Source organism: Dama dama, chromosome 18 (assembly GCF_033118175.1).
Source record: "Dama dama isolate Ldn47 chromosome 18, ASM3311817v1, whole genome shotgun sequence".
Taxonomy (NCBI): Eukaryota; Metazoa; Chordata; class Mammalia; order Artiodactyla; family Cervidae; genus Dama; species Dama dama.
In genome coordinates, this window is record NC_083698.1 from 30,449,911 (window position 1) to 30,471,747 (window position 21,837).

General features: G+C 38.0%; 1 protein-coding gene across 5 annotated transcripts in view; it reads left to right on the forward strand.

Moving 5' to 3' along the window:
* Positions 1-19,066, forward strand: part of CCDC126 (coiled-coil domain containing 126) — a 40,665-nt gene extending 21,599 nt beyond the window's left edge. For 4 of the 5 annotated variants that reach the window (XM_061165091.1, XM_061165090.1, XM_061165093.1 and 1 more), the window contains one exon: positions 17,295-19,066. In XM_061165091.1, coding sequence (XP_061021074.1) covers positions 17,295-17,479 — 185 coding nt within the window. In that variant the 3' untranslated portion in view covers positions 17,480-19,066. The remainder of the gene's footprint in view (positions 1-17,294) is intronic. The other variant, XR_009696647.1, reaches the window with a different exon arrangement.
* Positions 19,067-21,837: the final 2,771 nt, after the last annotated feature.

Below are 21,837 nucleotides of genomic sequence, written 5' to 3' on the forward strand. Positions count from 1 at the left end.
GCCTTGCTGCTGCATGTGGAATCCTCCCGGACCAGGAATAGAACCTGTATCCCCTGTGCTGAGAGGTGGGTTCCTAACTACGGGACCACCTGGGAAGTGCCCCAGTTTTTTTTTTTATTATAGTATCAGTGTCTGTTCATGGCAAATAGATGGGGAAACAATGGAAACAGTGAGAGACTTTATTTTGGGGGGCTCCAGAATCACCGCAGATGGTGACTGCAGCCATGAAATTAAAAGACGCTTGCTCCTTGAAAGAAAAGCTATGACCAACCTAGACAACATATTGAAAAGAGACATTACTTTGCCAACAAAGGTCCATCTAGTCAAAGCTATGGTTTTCCTTGGAGAAGGAAACGGCAACCCATTCCAGTACTCTTGCCTGGAAAATCCCATGGACAGAGGAGCCTAGTAGGCTACAGTCCATGGGGTCCCGAAGAGTTGGACACGACTGAGTGACTTGACTTTCACTTTTCACTTTCATGCATTGGAGAAGGAAATGGCAACCCATTCCAATATTCTTGCCGGGAGAATCCCTGGGACAGAGAAGCCTGGTGGGCTGCCGTCTATGGGGTTGCACAGAGTCGGACACGACTGAAGCGACTTAGCAGCAGCAGCAGCATGTTTTTCTAGTGGTCATGTATGGATGTGAGAGTTCGACTATAAAGAAAGCTGAGTGCCGAAGAATTGATGCTTTTGAACTGTGGTGTTGGAGAAGACTCTTGAGAGTCCTTTGGACAGCAAGGAGATCAAACTAGTCCATCCTAAAGGAAATCAGTCCTGAATATTCATTGGAAGGACTGATGCTGAAGCTGAAACTCCAGTACTTTGGCCACCTGATGCAAAGAGCTGACTCATTAGAAAAGACCCTGATGCTGGGAAAGATTGAAGGCAGAAGGAGAAGGGGATGACAGAGGATGAGATGGTTGGATGGTACCACCGACTCTACGGACATGAGTTTGAGTAAGCTTTAGGAGGTGGTGATGGACAGGAAAGCCTGGCGTGCTGCAGTCCATGGGGTTGCAAAGAGTTGGACACGACTGAGCGACTAAACTGAACTGAATATCAGTATGTTTAGGTCTTTTCTCTTGAGCTGGTCAGACTCCTTAGAGAAGGGCTTTTAGTCTCTTCCAACGCTTGCAGGCCATCTATGCCTCCAAGTGTTCTGGGAGCGGACACTTGTTCTCTGAGCCGGGGAGAAGGGTGTGGCGGGAGGAGTGGCCTCAGTACTCACTCTGTGAACTCGCACTTCCTCCTCCAGTTTTCAATGTGGTGCCCAGGTCTTCAGCTGTTTTACTGGCTTCCAAAAATACCTCTCAGATTTTCTGCAGTGGTGGAAGGGCCACTGCCCAGTTTGGTGTGGTAGAGAAAATTTAGCAATCAGATTTCTTTATAAATCAGTTTTTATCCAGTCCTTCGGTTTTTGGTTCCTTTTTTACTCCTATTTTCATTAGTACCTGATACAGCAGCTCCTGGGCCATTTGCACTGCATTTCTATGGAGAAAAATGAATTGCTCTTTGTTTTCTCTTATTTTTTTCAATTGTTTTTTGGTTTCTGTTTCAAGATCCAACTTTTTCAGGCATGCTAAGTCAGTTGTCCAGGACACAAAGTAGCCATTCCTCCCCATGGGTGCCTGCTCTGTTGTGTCCGACTTTTTGTGACTCCATGGACTGTAGCCCACCAGGCTCCTCTGTCCATGAAATTCTCCAGGCAAGAATACTGGAGTGGTTTGCCATGCCCTTCTCCAGGGGATCTTCGTGACCCAGGGATTGAACCTGCGTCTCTTGTGCCTCCTGCATTGGCAGGCAGATTCTTTACCACTGACGCCACCTGGGAAGCCCCAGGTCTCATCCATCTGCTTTCCAGCTTCTGGAATTTTGTTGCTATTGTCTCCTTTCTTGTTATCTTTGGCCTCATTCATGTATGCATAAAAAAAAGGAGAGTGAAAAAGAATCATCTTTACTGTTTTGATGGAGTATCTAGAGTCAGCAAAGGTTTAAGTGCCTTTATTGAGTTTAACCATTTTTATCTGGGAATGCCCTGGACACTGTTTTTTATTCTCCTCTTTATGATGATTTTTATGAAGTGATGAGGGTTAGTCTGCATTGGCTCTTGGGAATCAAATATGTTGACTAGAGATGGAGTTGGTATAAACTGAGATAGGGGTACTAGTGGCAGATGCAGATTAAATGTTACATTGTTTTGCATTCTGTTTAGTCCAAGGACGCTGATAGAAATGTGAAGAAGCAATTCTTTTGAAACAAGAGAAATACTTGAAAAAAAGTTTCTCTGCTTGAGCAGAATAACTGATATTTTTAAAGGTAGCTGTTCTGTGCTATGCTGCATAGCTGTGTATAACAATTCAGTTTTAAGAGCAAAATGAGATTCATATACACATGGTATCTTTTAAACTATATTTTAAAATATATGGTGGAGCTAGTACAATGTCAGTGAATATATACCTGCATCATTTAATGACCACATGGTATTTACCAGTGATCTGAAATTTTTTTTTTTTACTTATTGCTGGTTATAAAAAATAGAAGCATTCAAATATTACAGAAATATATACCATAGATAAGTAAAAGAACAGAGAGAGAGAATGTCAATTAATTTGGTATATATTGGGAGTAGCAGACTTTTTCTTACAGGGCTAAATTGTAAGTATCTTCAGCTTTGTGGGTCATTTGGTCTTCTTTTCAGTAAATGAGCACGACTATGTTCCAGTAAAACTTTTTTTACAAAGACAGATAACCAACCAGCTTTAGTTTGCAGACATATCATCCAGCACATTTTGAACAAAAATGGGATTGTATTATATATGCTAATTTGTAACTTTCTTGTTTTTACTTGATTATAGATACCTTTCCATGTTACTACAGATAGTCTGTTTCATCCTTTTTAGTACTTAATATTGTTTCGTTTTAAAAGGTTCCTTTTCCTCCTGCTTATTCTGTAGTAATGGATCATTTGTTGCTAACTTTGTATGTTGGATTTAGTGCTGTGATACGTGTGTGTATATGAAATATATGTGTGAATAATACATGTGTGGGTATTTTATGTTTGTGTGACTGTTTCAGCGGGATGGATTTCCTCAAAATGAAATTTTTTGGCTAAGGGTATGCATGTTAAATTTAACAGACACGTGTCAAGTTGCCCTCCAGGGTTGTGCTGCCAGTGTGCATTCCTATTTCCATTCTCCCACCACTGTCGAAGTGCCAGTTTCTCCACACTACACCAGTTCTGTTTACTTTTGAATGGCATCTAATTGTTTGCTTTTGCATTTCTTTGTTTACAGGAGAGGTTGAAAGATTTTCTAGTTTGTTGGCTGTTTGTATTCCTTATACATACAAGAGGGAATATTTTGTATCCTTTGTCGGTTTTTCTGCAGGGAAATTACTTGACTGATTTTTTAATAAAGACATTCACGCTGTCAGTATATGTAACATTTGGTTTTGCTCTGATTCATCAGTTGTCTAATAACTTGGTATATTGTTTTTAAAAATTTATATGGTAAAATATGTCTATCATCTTTTATAGCTTAGTTATATGCTTAAATTTTTTTTTCTAAAACTTACATTGTAATATACTGCAGTTTTTTGTTTTTTTTAACATTTTTGTCTGTAATATGGGCTTCCCAGGTTGTGCTAGTGGTAAAGAATCTGCTTGCCAGTGCAGGAGATGTAGGAGACTCAGGTTCAGTCCCTGGGTCAAGAAGATCCCCTTGAGGAGGAAATGGCAATGCATTCTAGTATTCTTGCCTGGAAAATTCATGGATAAAAGAGCCTGGCGGGCTACAGTCCACGAGGTTGCAAAGAGTCAGACAAAACCGAGCAACCAAGCTCACACACACGTCTGTAATACAGTTGGGATTTCTGGTGCAAACAATGAGAGATGCTGGTTGTCTTTTGCAGACTAGGTAGCCAGTTATTTCAGCTTCATTATTTGAATTCTGTCCTTGCCCCACTAATCTGGAATGGCAATATAAATTACAGTAAGATGAGAATTTCGTGAGTTCTGGTGAACTTGAACTTTCAGTCATTAATAGAAACCATTTAGCCTCTTGTTGCTGCCATATAAAAAGGCTAATCAGTCAAAATAATATTTATTGAATGATCTTCCCTTGAGCTATATAATGTGATTTTCCCAGTTGGCAAACAAAACACAAGCTAATATATTTTTTTAAATGTTGGTCTACAATGAATTGTTACTATTGCAAAAGCCATGGACAGATCAGTCCAGCTTTAAGATTACTGTCTGTAAATTTTGAGGAGTAACTTGTACTTTCTTTTTAAGATATCATCATTTCTTTGTAAGATGTCTTAAAAAGATATCTAAGAATATTGCTTAACATTCTCAGTTTTCTCTAAGGAAAAAAAGCTTATGTTTCTTCCCATGTAACATTTTTTGGATTCTGTGATTTGTGCAGAGCAGTGAATTTGGGGTTATTGTTCTGATGCCCAGTGACTGTTAGAGAACATTTGCAGCTGACCTGTGGTTTCCTACACCTGAATGTACAGCAACACATCTTTTATCACCTCAGGCTTTTCCACCCAAAGTCTGACCTTACTTTCTTTTAAGAGTTTTGGTTTTACCATCTGTTGTTGTTGCTAAAAAATGGACTCCACCAAATATTTTCAGAGAATTGGAGAACAGTTTAGTGGTAATATTTAAATGCTATTCTGAGAATTAAGAACTGTCAACCAGGCACAGACAAAGACAAAACAAACAAAACCCCAACAGAAGCCTGTACTCTGTAGCCAAAGAGGGGCAGCCTAGCAAGATAAAAACTTTTGGACAGTAAACCATTCTCCTCCAGCCAGATACCAGAGAAGAAAGTTACCACTATACCACCCTCGTATCAAAGGCCAAGTGAGGCGCACAGACTCCCACCCTTGTGAGGCTATAACAGAGCATCCAGACTCCTCCTAGACCACATGGGGAGCCAGAACTTCTACCCTTACACAGTAATGAGGTGCTCAGCTCCCTCCCTTGGGGGTGATGTCAGAGGAGTGGAGAGTGAGGACTTCCACCATTGCCCAGTGGTAAGGAGCAGTCATCACAATGTCAGTGAAGAGTATGTGGGGAGGGGGAGCCTGGAACTCCTGCCTCCATCCAGCAGTGACAAAGAGCTCACCACCTTCAGGTGGCAGTGGAGGTGAAGCGGGAACCTGGGCTTTTGCCTCCACCTGGCAGTAACCAAGTGACACCCCTCTGACCTGCCACAGTGGTATCAGAGAATACTACTTAACATAGGAGGTTTAAATAAGAACCAGACTTTCATCATAAAATATGTAAATGTACTGGTTACAAATAAAAATCAGTTGTCATACCAAGAACCAGGCAAATCTTAAACTGAATGAAGAAAGATAACCAATGACTGATGTTAGAATTACCTGAACAAGATTTTAAAGCAGTCAGGATTGAATGCTTTAGTGAGGAATTAATGAGAACAAAGAACAGAGTGAAAGAACAGAAAGGCTCAATAGGGAAACAGAAAGTCTTAGGAGGTCAATAGAGCATATAAAGAAAAACTAAATGGAAATTTTTGGACTGAAAAATACAATGACTGAAATGAAAGGTATGAGTTAGCAGATTGACTCAAAAGTAGAAAGGAGAGAACAGAGGATAGAATCAGTGAACTGAAATATAGAATGATGTAATTACCCAACCTGAACAAGAGAGAAAATAGACTTAAAAAAAAAAATTCCAGCACATTAGGGACCTGTAGGATTATAACAAAAGATGTAACTTTTGTGGAAGAAGAGAATGAGGGCAGAGCTGGAAAAGTAGTTCAAAAAAATTATGACCAAAAACTTTCCAAATTTTTCAAGAGACACAGACCTCAGATTCAAGAAGCTGAGTGAACCCCAAATATGATTAGTCAAAAAAGTCCATGCCAAGATACATTATAAGTAAGCTTCTGAAAACTTAAAAGAGCAACTTAGGAATAAAAACACTTGGACTTAACCTGGTGACCTTAGGATTCCGGGCTGCCACTGTGGTGGCCTAGCTTCAATTCCTGGTCAAGGACAATCCCACAAACTGTGTGATGTGGCAAAAAAAAAAAAAATCTTTTGACAAGCACCTAGAGAAAAACAACACTTAAAATGAGAAGACAATTCAAATGACAGTGGATTTCTCATCAGAAACCATCAAGACTAGAAATAAGTGGCATATATATGTATGTATATATTTAATTGGAGGATAATTGCTTTACAGTGTTGTGTTGGTTTTTGGCATATTTTGTTTTAAATGCTTAAAGAAAAGAACTCTTAATCCAGAATTCTGTACCCAGTAAAAATATCCTTTGGGAATTAAGGGAAATCAAAGGGGTTTCTTAGATGAAGGAAAAAGAGTGTCACCAGCAGACTTGAAAGTTCTAAGAAGTGGCTAAAGAAGTTCTTTCAATGGAAAAGAAAGGATAAAAATAGAGGAAACTTGGAACAATCAGGAAGGAAAGAAAGACACAGCACATAAAAATAAGGGTAGGTCACTAGGTTCTTTTTCTTCTTGATTTTTCTAAACTGAAGCAAAAATTGTTGAAGTTGAAGGAAAAATTATAACACTGCCTGATGTGATTCTAAATTTATGTGGAGGAAATATTTAAGGCAGTATCTTATAAATGAGCTAGTTGGTAAAAGGATGGCATATTCAGATTTTCAAATTCTGAATAAAACAAATCAAGGAGAGGGAGAGATAGACTTTAGGAAGTTCGCTGCTTATGCAGTTGTGGAGCCTGGAAAGTTCAAAATCTTCAGGGCAGGCTGAAAATTCTGGCAAGAACTGATGTTTAGGTCCTGAGTCTGAAGGCAGTCAGTCTGGGGACAAAATTCTTCCTGTTCCAGAAACCTTAGTCTTTTCTTAACGCCTTCAGCTTACTAGATGAAGTACACCCACATTATGGTGAGTAGTTACATTGCTGAAAGTCTACTGGTTTAAATGCTGTGCTAAGTTGTCTCAGTCGTGTCTGACTCTTTGCGACACTATGGACTGTAGCTTGCCAGGCTCCTTTGTCCATGGGATTCTCAAGAAAGAATACTAGAGTGGGTTGCCATGCCCTCCTCCAGGGGATCTTCCTGACCCAGGGATCAAACCTGAGTATCCTGTGGCTTCCGCATTGCAGGTGGATTCTTTACTGCTGAGCCTTGCTAATCCCATCTAAAAAATACTTTTGCAGCAATATCCAGGCTGGTAGATTTGTCTACCTACCATAGCCTAGCCAAATTGACACAAAATGAACCATCACAGATGATGGTTGTTGTTCAGTCGCTCAGTTATGTCCTATTCTCTGCAACCCCAGGGACTGCAGCACGCCAGGCTTCCCTGTTCTTCACCATCTCCTGGAGCTTGCTCAGACTCATGTCCATTGAGTTGGTGATGCCATCCAACTATCTCATCCTCTGTTGCTTCCTTCTCCTTCTGCCTTCAATCTTTCCCAGCATCAGGATCTTTTCCAATGAGTCAGCCCATCAGGTTGGCCAAATTATTGGAGTTCCAGCTTCAGCATCAGTCCTTCCAGTGAGTATTCAAGATTGATTTTCTTTAGGATTGACTGGTTTGATCTTCTTGCAGTCCAAAGAACTCTCAAGAGTCTTCTCCAACACCATAGTTTGAAAGCATCAATTCTTCAGCACTCAGCCTTCTTTGTGGTCCAACTCTCACATCCATACATGACTACTGGAAAAATGGTATCTTGAACTCTGTGGACCTTTGTTACCAAAGTAATGTGTCTGCTTTTTAATATGCTGTCTAAGTTTGTCATAGCTTTCCTTCCAAGGAACAAGCATCTTTTAATTTCATGGCTGCAGTCACCATCTGCAGTGATTTTGTAGCCCAAGAAAATAAAGTTTGTCACTGTTTCCATTGTTTCCCTATTTGCCATGAAGTGATGGGACCAGATGTCATGATCTTAATTTTCTGAATGTTGACTTCTAAGCCAACTTTTTCTCTCCTCTTTCACCTTAATCAAGAGGCTTTTTAGTTCCTCTTCACTTTCTGCTATAAAGGTGGTATTATCTACATATCTGAGGTTATTGATATTTCTCCCAGCAATCTTGATTCCAGCTTGTGCTTCATCCAGCCAGGCATTTGCATGATGTACTCTGCATATAAGTTATATAAGCAGGGTGACATTATACAGCCTTGATGTACTCCTTTCCCAATTTTGGATCAGTCTGTTGTTCTATGTCTGGTTCTAACTGTTGCTTCGTGACCTGCAGACAGGTTTTTTAGGAGGCAGGTAAGGTGGTTTGGTATTCCCATTTCTTGAAGAATTTTCCACAGTTTGTTGTGATCCATACAGTCAAAGGCTTTAGTGTAGTCAGTGAAGCAGAAGTAGATGTTTTTCTGGAATTCTCTTGCTTTTTCGATGATCCAACGAATGTTGGCAATTTGATCTCTGGTTCCTCTGCCTTTTCTGAATCCAGCTTGAACATCTGGAAGTTCTTGGTTCATGTACTGTTAAAGCCTCACTTGGAGAATTTTGAGCATTGCTTTGTTAGCATGTGAAATGAGTGCAATTGTATGGTAGTTTGAACATTCTTTGGCATTGCCTTTCTTTGGGATTGGAATGAAAACTGACCTTTTCCAGCCCTGTGGCCACTGCTGAGTTTTCCACATTTGGTGGCATATTGAGTGCAGCATTTTCACAGCATCATCTTTTAGGATTTGAAATAGCTCAACTGGAATTCCATCGTCTCCACTAACTTTTCATAGTGATGCTTCGTAAGGCCTGCTTAACTTCGCACTCCAAGATATCTGGTTCTAGGTGAGTGATCACACCATCATGGTTATCTGGGTCAAGATCTTTTTTGTATATTTATTCTGTGTATTCTTGCCACCTGTTTGTAATATTTTCTGCTTCTGTTAGGTCCCTGCTGTTTCTCTCCTTTGTTGTGCCCATCTTTTCATGGAATGCTTCCTTGGCATCACTGATTTTCTTGCAGAGATCTCTAGTCTTTTCTACTCTGTTCTTTTCCTCTATTTCTTTGCTTTGTTCATTTAGGACGGTTCTCTTATCTTTCCTTGCTATTCTTTGGAAATCTGCATTCAGATGCATATATCTTTCCTTTTCTCCTTTACCTTTTGCTTCTCTTCTTTTCTCAGCTATTTGTTAAGCCTCCTCAGACAACCATTTTGTCTTTTTGCATTTCTTTTTCTTGGGGATTTTTTTTTTTTTTTTAATCTTTTAAAAAGTCTTTATTGGTGTATAGTTGATTTATAATATTGTGTTTCAGGTGCATAGCAAAGTGAGTCAGTTATATCCACTCTATTTTAGATTCTTTTCTCATATAGGTCATTAGAGAGTACTGAATAGAGTTTCCTGTGCTATGCAATAGGTCATGATTATCAATTTTATATTCAGTAGTGTGTATATGTATATTGGGTTGTTGGAAAAGGCTGTTTGCTATGTCCAGTGGATTCTTTTGGCAAAACTCTGTTAGGCTTTGCTCTGCTTTATTTTGTACTCCAATGCCACACTTGCCTGTTACTCCAGGTATCTCTTGACTTCCTCCTTTTGCAATCCAGTCCCCTATAATGAAAAGGACATCTATTTTGGGTGTTAGTTCTAGAAGGTCTTGTAGTTCTGCATAGAACCATTCAACTTCAGCTTCTTTTGCATTAGTGGTTGGAGCATAGATTTGGATTACTGTGATACTGAATGGTTTGCCTTGGAAACTAACCGAGATCATTCTGTCATTTTTGGGATTGCACCCAGGTACTGCATTATGGACCCTTTTATTGACTGTGAGGACTTCTCCATCTTTCACTGCAAAGAATATAATAAGTCTGTTTTCAGTATTGACAATCTGGTGATGTCCATGTGTAGAGTCGTCTCTTGGGTTGTTAGAAGATGGTGTTTGTTATAACCAGTGTGTTCTCTTGGCTTAACTCTGTTAGCCTTTGCCCTGCTTCATTCTATACTCCAAGGCCAAATTTGCTTGTTACTCCAGGTATCTCATGACTTCCTACTTTTGCATTCCAGTCCCCTGTGATGAAAAGGACTTTTTTTGTGTGTGTTAGTTCTAGAACGTCTTGTAGGTCTTCATAGAACCATTCAACTTCAGCTTCTTTGACATTAGTGGTTGGAGCATGGACTTGGATTACTGTGATATTGAATGGTTTGCCTTGGAAACGAACAGAGATAATTCTGTCGTTTTTGAGATTGCACCCAAGTACTCCATTTTGGACGCTTGCTGATTATGGGGGCTACTCCATTTCTTCTAAGGGATTTTTGCCCACAGTAATAGATATAATGGTCATCTGAATTAAATTCACCCATTCCAGTCCATTTAGTTCACTGATTCCTAAAATGTCGATGTTCACTCTTGCCATCTCCTATTTGACTACTTTCAATTTAGCTTGATTCATGGACCTAACATTCCATGTTCCTATGTATTATTGTTCTTTATAGCATCAGACTTTACTTCCACCACCAGACATATCCACAGATGGGCATTCTATATGCTTTGGCTCTGCCTCTTCATTCCTTTTGGGCCTGTTTCTCTGCTCTTCTCCAGTAGCATTTTGAGCACCTACCAACCTGGGGAGTTCATCTTTCAGTGTTGTATCTTTTTGCATTTTTCATACTGTTCATGGGGTTCTCAAGGCAGGAATACTGAAGTGGTTTGTCATTCCCTTCTGGACCACGTTTTATCAGAACTCTCCACCATGACCCATCCATCTTGGGTGGCCCTACCCAGCATGGCTTATAGTATCATTGAGTTAGACAAGGCTGTGGTCCATGTGATAAGTTTGGTTAGTTTTCTGTGATTGTTGTTTTCATTCTGTCTTCCCTTTGATGGATGAGGATAAGAGGTTTGTGGAAGCTTCCTGATGGGAGGGACTGGCTGTGGGGAAACTGGGTCTTGTTCTGGTTGGGGAGGCCATGCTCAGTAAATCTTTAATCCAATTTTCTGCTGATGGGTGGGACTGTGTTCCCCCCCTGTACCTTGGCCTTAGGCCAAGCTATGTTAGGGGTAATGGCAGTGATGGTGACCTCTTTCAAAAGGACTTATGCCAAGATGCTGTGGCCCCCATGACTGTTGTAGTCAGTGCCCCTGACTCCACAGTAGGCCACTGTCAACCCACACCTCTGCCGGAGGCTCCAGGACACTCACAGGCAAGTCTGGCTCAGTCTCTTGTGGGGTCCCTGCTCCTTTCTCCTGCTTCCTGGTGCGCACAAGTTTTGTTGTGCCCTCCAAGAGTCTGTTTCCCCAGTCCTGTGGAAGTTCTCTACTCAGATCCCACTGACCTTCAAAGTCAGATTCCCTGGGGATTCTTAATCCCTTTGCTGGATCTGCTGGATCACAGATGGTTAAGAGAGGTAAAGCTTCTGTATATCACTGTGATTGGTAAAATGACTATTGTACATTATGTATATGATGTAATATCCAGAACAACTAAAGTTTGAAGAGAGATAAATTTAAAAGCCCTTCAGAAATATAAAAAAATTCTAAAAAATACTCAAGTAACCCATAGGAAAGCAGGAAATGGAAAACAGGGAAGTGAAAAAACAGAACAAACAAAAGATGAAATTTCAGACTTAGGTCCTAATATACCAGAATTGGATTAATTATTAGTGTTATAAATACACTAGTTTGAGGACATTGGCAGATCGGGTTATAAAACATGACAAAGTATGTGCTGTCTACAAGAAACTCACTTCAAACTTAATGATACTGGCTGGCTGTAAGTAGAAGGATTGGAAAAGATATTTCATGCAAATATTTGTCAAAGGAAAGCAGGAATATCTACATTAATAACAAATCAAGTAGACTCCAGAGGAAAGAAAACTACCAGTGTTAGAGAAAAGTGAAGTCGCTCAGTCGTGTCCGACTCTTTGCGACCCCGTGGACTGTAGCCCACTAGGCTCCTCCGTAGTGTTAGAGAAGGACGTAATATAATCATAGAAGGGTCAATCCACCCAGAAGGAATAACAGCCCTAAATGTATCTAGAAAAATGATACAGCTGAAAGTAAAAATGGATAAATCCACAATTATAGTTGAGGATTTAAACACTGATCTCTCAGAAACTGATAGAACTAGGCAGAAAGTCTACAAAGATATAGAAGACCTGAAGAACACAGTCTAAGCAGTGGACTCCTACGTATATGGAAGCTCCATCAATAACAGCAGGCTATACAATGTTTTTTTCAAATTCTCTAAGCATTTTATTTATCATTGAAGAAGAAACACAGGAGCAGGTTCTGTGTTGGATTCAATGAGACCAAATAGTTAATCTTTAACATAGCTACTACATTCTAAAATTGAAGTCAACACAGGGGATATACATGGGTTTTAACAGTCCATAGAACATTTACCAAAATAGTTATCCTAAGACATAAAACAAACCTCAACAAATTTACAAGAATTGAGATCGTAAAGTGTATTCTGTGACTGCAGTGAACTCAAATTAGAAATAAAAGAGTGGTAATAGGACAATCCCCAAATGAAAGTGCAACATAAAAAATTGTGGGACACAATTTTTTGTTTACTTTAGAAAGTTTACTTTAGAAAAGTACATACTCTAGAGAAGTTTACTTTAGAAAAGTACATACTTTAGAAAAGAGAAGTCTTAAGGTATAATCTGAGCCCCCACCTCAAGAACCTAGAAAAAGAAGAGCTAAAGAAACCCAGAGCAGAGCAGAAAGGAGGAAATGATTAAAATAAGAAGAGAAATAAATGAAATTGAAAGAAAATCAGTAGAGAAAATCAATGAAACAAAGAGCTTTTCCTTTGAAAGAGTGGGGAATAAACTGGCAAACTTCCAATAAGACTGACAGAAAAATTGCTGTGTCATTATAGACCCTGCAAACATCAAAAGCATAAGAAGAGACTTCTATGAACAGCTCTACACATAAACATAGTAACTTATATGAAAGGGGTTAGTATCTCTAAAACCGTGAACTAGTACAGTCATCCAGTATGGAATAAGTAATTTTTTGTTTTTTTTTGGAATAAGTAATTTAAATAGCTCTGTACAGGCATAGCTCAGAGATACTTGGTTCTAGACCACTGCAATAAAGCAAGTCACTCCAAGTTTTTGGTTTCACAGTGCATGTAAAAGTTACATTTACACTGTAGTTTATAAAGTGTACAATAGTAATAGCATTATCTAAGAAACCAAATGTATACACTGTAATTAAAGATACTTTATTGCTAAAAAATGCTAACCATTATCTGAGCCTTCAGCATGTCATAATTTTTTTTTTTTAACTGGTCTTGCCTTGATGTCAATGGCTGATGACTGGTCAGGGTGGTGTTGCTGAGGGTTGGCGGGCTGTGACAATTTCTTAACATAAAACAACAGTGAAGTTTGCTGCATCAGTGGACTGTTCACAAATGATTTCTCTATAGTACGCCATGCTGTTTCATAGTGTTTTACTCACAGTAGAACTTCTTTCAAAATTGAAATAAGTCCTCAAACTCTGCTGCTGCTTTGTCAACTAAGTTTATGTAATATTCTTTTTTTTTTTTATGTAATATTCTTAATGTTTTGTTTTTTTTCTGTCATTTCAAGTCTTCATAGCAACTTCACCAGGAGTCAATAAACCAATTACTTTACTCATTTCTTAAAGAAGCAACTCCTCATTTGTTAAAGGGTTTTTTTTTTTTGTTTGCTAATTTTTTTTTTCTGTCATGAGATTACATCAACTCAGTGACAATCATAAGGCTCATACCTCGAATTCTAGCCCCCATACTATTTTCACATGTCTGCACATCTGATCACAGATCATCATAACAAATACAATAATGAAAAAGTTTGAAATATTGTGACAGTTACCAAAATGTGACAGAGACATGAAGAGAGCAAGTGCTGTTGGAAAAATGGCAGCGATACACTTCCTTGGCACAGGTTGCCACACCCTGTGAATTTGTGTAAAAAGAGAATCATACAAAGTGAGGTAATGTTCGTAACCGTTAGGGAAATTGACTATAGTTTAAGAACTTCTAAAAGGAAATCTTCAGGCCCAGACGGTTGCACTGGAGAATTCTATCAGAAATTTTAATAGCAATTAGTATCAATCTTACACAGTCATTTCCAGAAAGTAGACGAGGAGAGAACACTTCCCAATTCAGTTATAAAGCTAGTATTAACTTTACACCAAAACCAAGGACCGTATTGGTAATAAAAACTAAAGACCAGTATCCCTCATGAGTATAGATGTGCAGGTCCTTAGGAAAAACTTAGCAAGTGGAATTCAACAACATATACAGAGAATTAATTACTGTTACCAAGTGGTATTTATCCCAGGGATGCAAGTCTGTTTTAATTTTCAAAAAGCAGTCAGCTTAATCCATCATACTAGAAGGTTAAGGAAAAGAAAGTGAGGGTTACTGTAAAAGAGCAACCCAGGAATCCTTGTGGTGAAGGAAATACTCTGCATCTTGACTGTACCAGTATCAGTACTCTAGTAGTGATTTTTATGTGATTTTGCAAGATGTCACTATCGGGGGTAAGGGTACTGAAGTCTTGTATTTGTTGCTTCTTGCACTTAGATCATTATGTAGCTTTTCTTTTCTCACTTAAAAACTAGGCTTTTTTTTAATGTACCTAGGCATTTAATTTGTATGTGAAGTTTGATGGGAACATCTCGATCTGCTCAGGAGATCTAAACAGTGTGCCTTGCACTCTTAAGTAGGGAAGTAATAAAATATTTGTTGAATGATATAATTTATTCAGCATTCAGTGGGAGAGGGTAGCTGTATTAAAAATGTAAAAGACTGAACAATTAATGTACACTTAATTACAGAGTTTATGAGGCTTTTGAAATGATTTTTACCTAGCTATTTGCTCTGATATTTTAATTAGCTTTTAGTTCTTAGGAAGCATTCTTGTTTTATTTCTGGCTTTATAATAAAATTTTACAGTGAGTAATTTGCTTTGATCAAGAAGTGACTTCTAACTTTTCTCCCTTGTACAATTAAGCAGATGTTAGTGGCAGTAAAAATATTCGTTTGAATATGAAAAATATTAATAAGGAAAAGTTTTTGACTTACATTTTAAACACTTAATGTGTTTTATTTTCATTAGTCATTTTTGCATTTTACTATAATTGTGTTTCTTTTTTGTGTACACATGGTTAGTTTTATTTGTATCTGCCTCTCTTCACATTTATACAAATAGTAAAACCTATTGAGATATAAATAAGAGCTAAATCAAGATAGAGACATACAGCTATGGAAGTTTATTTTACTTTGTGTAATATCTTTAAGGTTCGTCCATTTTGTATCATGTATTAGAGAACGTTGTTCCTTTTTATGGCTAAATAATATTCTCTTGTATGTGAATACCACATTTCCTTGATCTTTTCACCTACTGATGGACACTTAGGTTATTTCTACCTTTTGGCTATTGTAAATAATTCTGAAATAAACATTGGGGTACAGGTATCTCTTTGAGTCTATTCTTTCAATTTTTAAAGGCATATACCTAGGAGTGGAATTTCTGGGTCATGTGGTTCAATCCCCCTGGGTTGGGAAGATCGCCTGGAGAAGGGAAAGACTACCCACTCCAGTATTCTGGCCTAGAGAATTCCATGGACTATACAGTCGGAAAGAGTCAGACACGACTGAACAACTTTCACTTTCACTTTTTTCATGGTATGTTTAGCTTTTTAAGAAACTGCCTGGCTGTTTTTCATGATGGCTATGCCATTTTATAGTCCCACCAGCAGTGTATGAGGATTCTAACTTCCTCATGTTCCTGCTGGTGCTTATTATTTTCCCTTTCTTTGATTATAGCCATCCTAGCAGGTGTAAAGTGATGTATCATGTGATGTTTGGTATCGTTTCACATGCTTATTGATCAGTTGCATATCTTCTTTGGAGAAATGTTTTTTCAAGTCCTTTGCTGATTTTAAAAATTGAGTGGTTTATTTTTTGTTGTTGGGTTTAGGAGTTCTTTATATGCTCTTGATATTAAGCCCTTGTCAGATACATGATTTACAAATATTTTCTTCCATTTTATAGATTTTCATTTCCCTTTCTGGATAGTATCTTTTGATATCCAAAAGTTTTAAATTTTGATGAAGTCCAATTTACCTCCTTTATTTTCTTCTACCTATTTTTTTTTCTGATGATTTAGTAACAGAACCATTAGCAATTTTATTAGCTGTTGTTGAAATGATTTTTTTCTCTGATCCCAGATAGGGGTTGAGGTGCCATATTTGGTCCAGGATCATCAAAAAATGGCAATATTAGTTGTCACTGACTGAATACCTAATATGTGTTAGGTGCCATTGGGAATCCTGAGAAAAGAGACTCAAAATGAAGCAGAGGGTCATAATTTCATTCTTTTTTTTTTTCTTTTTATTTTAATTGAAGGCTATTTACTTTACAATATTGTGGTGGTTTTGCCATACATTCACATGAATCAGCCATGGATGTACATGTGTTCCTCATCCTGACCCTCCCTCCCACCTCCCTCCCCATCCCATCTCTCAGGGTCATCCCAGCGCATCAGACGTGAGCACCCTGTCTCATGCATCAAACCTGGACTGACGATCTATTTCACATATGTTAATATACACGTTTCAATGCTATTTTGTCAAATCATCCCACCCTCGCCTTCTCCCACAGAGTCCAACAGTCTGTTCTTTACATCTGTGTCTCTTTTGCTGTCTTGAATATAGGGTCATTGTTACCATCTTTCTTAATTCCATATATATGCGTTAATATACTGTATTGGTGTTTTTCTTTCTGACTGACTTCGCGTAATTTCATCCTTGCCAGGTAAATTCTGCTGACATCATTTAACCTCCCAGAGAGATTAGAGATAGTTTCCCCTGTCATCTGCTAGTCAAAACTACTATCTGTACAACACTAACCGGGTTCCTGGCTCTGCTCTGGTTCCTGGGCTCCCCCCACATTTCAGCCTGTGGAGGTTCTAGGTTTCTTTGTTTCTGCATTTCATTGAGTTTCTTACTTAGCTACCTTTTTACCTTACCTAGCCCACAGTCATCTTTACAGACTGCTTAAGAATCTCAAAGTAAGTGGGTTTCTTACAGAGGGACTAACATTTTAAACCAGCCCTTAAATCTGTTTTATTGCATTAGAAAAGTGAATTTCCCCACATTTATAACTGAAATTATTCCTATAAGAAGCTCTTTATGTGATACTATTGATTAAAATACTGAGGCTTTTCCTCTTTGTGGTTTGAGTGCTTTCTCTCTAGTATATTTCAGATGATTCAATAATTGTTCATGTTTCCTGTCAAACTATGAAAGCACAAATATTAAGTGCTCTATCACTGTTTATTATGATTTATTCTTGTTTTTTTCCCCCCTAGCGGATCTAAGAAGAACAATTGCTGTCCTTTTGGATGACATTTTACAACGTTTGGTAAAGCTGGAGAACAAAGTCGACTATATTGTTGTGAATGGCTCAGCAGCTAGCACTACCAGTGGTACTAGTGGGAATCCGGTGCCACTGACCACAAATAAAAGGATAAAAGCATCAGGCAGCATTAGATAGCAGTTGACGATCACCTTGTGCTGCTGCATTCACCATGGATTATATCCTATGGCAGAAAATCACTGGCTAGCATAGAGTAATACTTTACAATAAAAGCTCTACGCATTTTCAAGGAATATGCTGGATTCATGGAACTTTAATTCTGTATATAATTTAAAAAGCTATTAGTTTGCTTTCAGGCACATCTCTTCAATGCTGTACTATAGCCTTAAAGGGAACTTGGTAACAAGGTTGATGTAGTAAGCAGGTAGGTGATCTTTGTATAAATCTTTGTGTTTGAGACCAAGTTGAAACAAAAACACTGAAAGATTCATTTCTACAAAATATTTATTTAAATATATAACATATTTTTTAGACAAATGAGGAATATTGTTATTGAATCGTTTTGTCATTTGTTATGGATAGATGTGACTGTTGGACTAATACTATTAGAAAATGTGCTTACTTCCAGTACTTACTATATTTTGTTATTCAGATTATGAGCAGAGAGAAAAGAAGTATAATGTTGAAAATAGTGTTTTGAAATGATGACCCAAAGAATGTCTTCATTTGCACTATCCCTTCAGAATAACTGAAGGTTAATTATTGTATATTAAAAAAATTTACATTTTTAAGAGTATAATCTTGAAATGGGTAGTAGCCACTGTTCGTAAACTATTCTAAACATTGGGGCAGTTAAATAACATTAAAATAGTAATCTCCAATCTCATATGTAACATTTTCTTATATACTTATATTCTGAAGAGTAAAAGATATTTTTATGATGAGATTAAATATTAATTCATGATTTTTCATATAGATGAATGTTAATTTAAAAATATAACACTTTAAGTGATTATGCTGTCAAGAAAGCACATTATTTCCATATTTGGGTAATTTTTGCTTTTATTATATTGGCAAGGGAGGGGGAAACTGAGATATTTGTGAGACTGGACCTCTTAAGGACTTTAGCCAGATGTGTATAATAAAAGTATTTGTGTTGCATTAAATTGTTTGGAAAATGTTAGCGTTATAGTATATAGAATATATACTGCTTTATGAAATGTTGGATTTGTATGATATACAGTAGATATTCATTTTATATAGTGACCACTTAAAAATAATTAAGAGCATTTAAAATGTAATTTAAATTATGAAGATGGACTATCTTTTCAGAAAAACAGCTATTCTATATATAGCACAAGAGAGCTCAATCTTGGGTAATTCTAGCATAGAGCAAAGTACACCTTTATTTAAATTTTCCTTGTTGCAAATTTAATTACCATATGGTGCCCTTTGTTTCATAGTATTTATTCTCTAAGTGCAGCTAGCTTCTAGATTTAGACTGTATTGTATTTAGTTTTGGAAACTGTATTGTTCATTATTACAATGTGCTACCAGACGTCGTAGCAATAATTATAATGGTTTATTAAAGTAAGTATGAGAAAATACTTCTTGAAAGGTATCTTTCCAAACTCTTCCCTGTACCCTGCCTTTATGTGAAGAAATTATTTACATACCGTTTCCAGGTAAAGTCTCTCACTAGATGTGTAGATTTTTTGTTTTTGTTTTCAGGGATGAAATAAAATGTATTATTTGTACTTTAAAGTGTTATAAGTTTTCTTCTTTAATGATGATTGTTCTTTTAATAAATGGTAAGTGATTAAAAGGAATTTTAGATAATTTTGGGTTTTGTTCCATCAATTTCCAGTAGCTGTTTCAAAAGAGAAAAATGAAAGATTGCCTCGTTCAGATTAGAAGAGTCTGAACTTGGGGATTGATGGGAACGAATTCTGAGGTTTGTGATTGGAAGTGGTTCCTAGGTTTGTTCCCTCAAGTTGAAGTTTACTGTTGAGTCTTTTTTTTAATTTTAATTTTACATTGGAGCATAGTTGATTAACAGTGTTGTGTTAGTTTCAGGTATCCAGCAAAGGGATTCAGTTATACATGTGTCTCTTCTTTTTCAAATTCTTTCTTCATTAGTTTATTACAGAGTACCAAGCAGAGTTCCCTGTGTTGTACAGTAGGCCCTTGTTGATTATCTATTTTAAACATAGCAGTGTGTACATGTCAATCCCAAACTCCCAGTATACTCCTCCCCCCACCCCTCCCTCCTGTTAACCATAAGCTTGTGCTGTGAGTCTGTGAGTATGTTTCTGTTTTGTAAATAAGTTCATTTGTATCATTTTTTTAGATTCTGTATATAAGCAATATCATACAATATTTGTCTTTGTCTGACTTACTTCACTTTGTATGATAATCGTCAGGTCCATCCATGTTGCTGCAAATGGCATTATTTCTTTCTTTTTAATGGCTGAGTAATATTCCAGTGTGTGTGTGTGTGTGTGTGTGTGTGTGTGTGTGTGTGTGTGTGTGTGTACATATATATATATTTTTAAATTTTATTAGTGTCAGTCTCTTTCAGACATCTTTCCAGAATAAGTTTAGGGCTTCCAATGAGTCTTTATCAGGTCAGATGTTACTTCATGTTGCTGCTTTTTGAGTGTTGATTAGTATTATCATTCATTTAAATAAATCATTTTTCATTTAGCTTTCTCAGGTGTTTAATTCAGTCATCCACCCACTCTTTCTTTACTATCTCATATCAGTTAGACTTTAATAGTTAATACTGATTTTTTTTCAGACAAAGAGGTAAACTTTGGTTCTGAGTATTCTTTTCAAATGGGAAGGTGATGTGAGGTATAATAGCAAAGCTTGAGGAGAGGAAACATTTTGAACCACTGGTGTTTGGAAATTTACCCATAACAGATCATGTTCAATTTTGGATAAATGTACTTTTTGTTTGCTTCTTCATCTTCAAGAGTTTGAAAGGAAGAAAAAAAATTCCCTTTTGAGTCTTTTCTTGAGATTGGAATTGGGAGTTTCAGGCCAGGAGCCTTGAGTGGATAATTGAAGCAGGAGAGCCCAGAAAGGGGACCTCTGCCGGGTAAGAAGGGCCACTGGCCTCTGCTTCCTGAAAGAGGCTCCACACCTTGTGTATTAAAACTATTCAAAACCACAGTGTGTTCTGGGAGGAAGGAGTTAGAGCAGGAAGGATTTGGAGAATTTATTTTTAGTAATATCCCTCATGTGATGATATCATTATAGTAACACTTACTAAGGACTGTGCCCTGCACTGTGCCATCATGTACAGTGTCTTGTTTTAATCTTCAGAACAGCTTTGTGAGGTAAGTTCTGTTAATCCCCATTTGTAGATGAAGGACTAAGGTATGGAGAAGCTGGATATGAGGGCTCTGGTCACAGATCTCTTATGCTGTTCAGCAGAGATTCAGACCTAGAAGGGTTGGTTTATAGGGTCTGTGCTCTTGGTCACTGTGCCTTATCAGCTCTTCTGCGAGTCTTGGCTTAAGTAAGCTCAAACATTCTCCTTTCCTACCCCTATCTTGTCCCCTGGACCTACGGACTTTTCTGTTGTGATCCAGGAGAGATCTCCTCACTTTGTCCTCAAACGCCTGGGTCAGTCTGAAGAGGGATCACAGAGTAGGTGCTGGGCTCCCAGGCATTGGTGGTAGCCCCGACCCAGGCTGATGGCCCAGGATGGCTGGATTTGTGGATGATGGGAGATGAACATGCGCCATAGTATTTGGGAGCTTATGAACAAGCCTGTCACAATAGCGGCTGTTATATCACATCTTGGAATAAAGAGAAAGGGAGGAATCAACTTGGTGCATATTCTCTAGGGTGAATAGAATCTTCTCAGTCTTCCTATTAGGGCCATTTTTTGTGTGTCCAGCATGGAGTTTAGGGCAGTTCTCCATCAGTATCTAGTGTGTGTGTGCCTGCTCAGTCGTGTCCAACTCTGCGACTTCAAGGACTGTAGCCCACCAGGCTCCACACAAGAATTTGCCTGGATTTCCCAGGCAAGAATACTGGAGTGGGTTGCCGTTTCCTTCTCCAGGGGATCATCTTGACCCAGGGATTGAGCCTGCATCCTCCTGCATTGGCAGGCGGATTCTTTACCAATGAGCCATGTAGGAAGCTACTGAGAGTATTTTAAATTGCAAAAGCTCTGAGTCCACCTGTTTTCTGTCTCTGGATGATTTCTGCTCACTGTACATGGTCCTTGTACTGATTACCAGCCTGGAATAGATCTTTCCATGGAGAAGTGAGGAAAATTTTTCATAGAATTCCTCTTTTTAGCATTTTCATTAATATTCATCTTGTATAAATATAAGGGTTCTCTGGCCTTCCCCTGAACTCGATGTATTTAAAAGTAGAATGAATGTAAAGAATGCTTGTCGTGAACTGTAACAGTGCATTTTAGCGAAAAATGCCTTCTTTTAGCTTCCAGGCAAAGACAGAGTTGGAGAAGAAAGGTAGTCAGAAGTTGGGGGTTGGAGGATTGACATATTTATGTA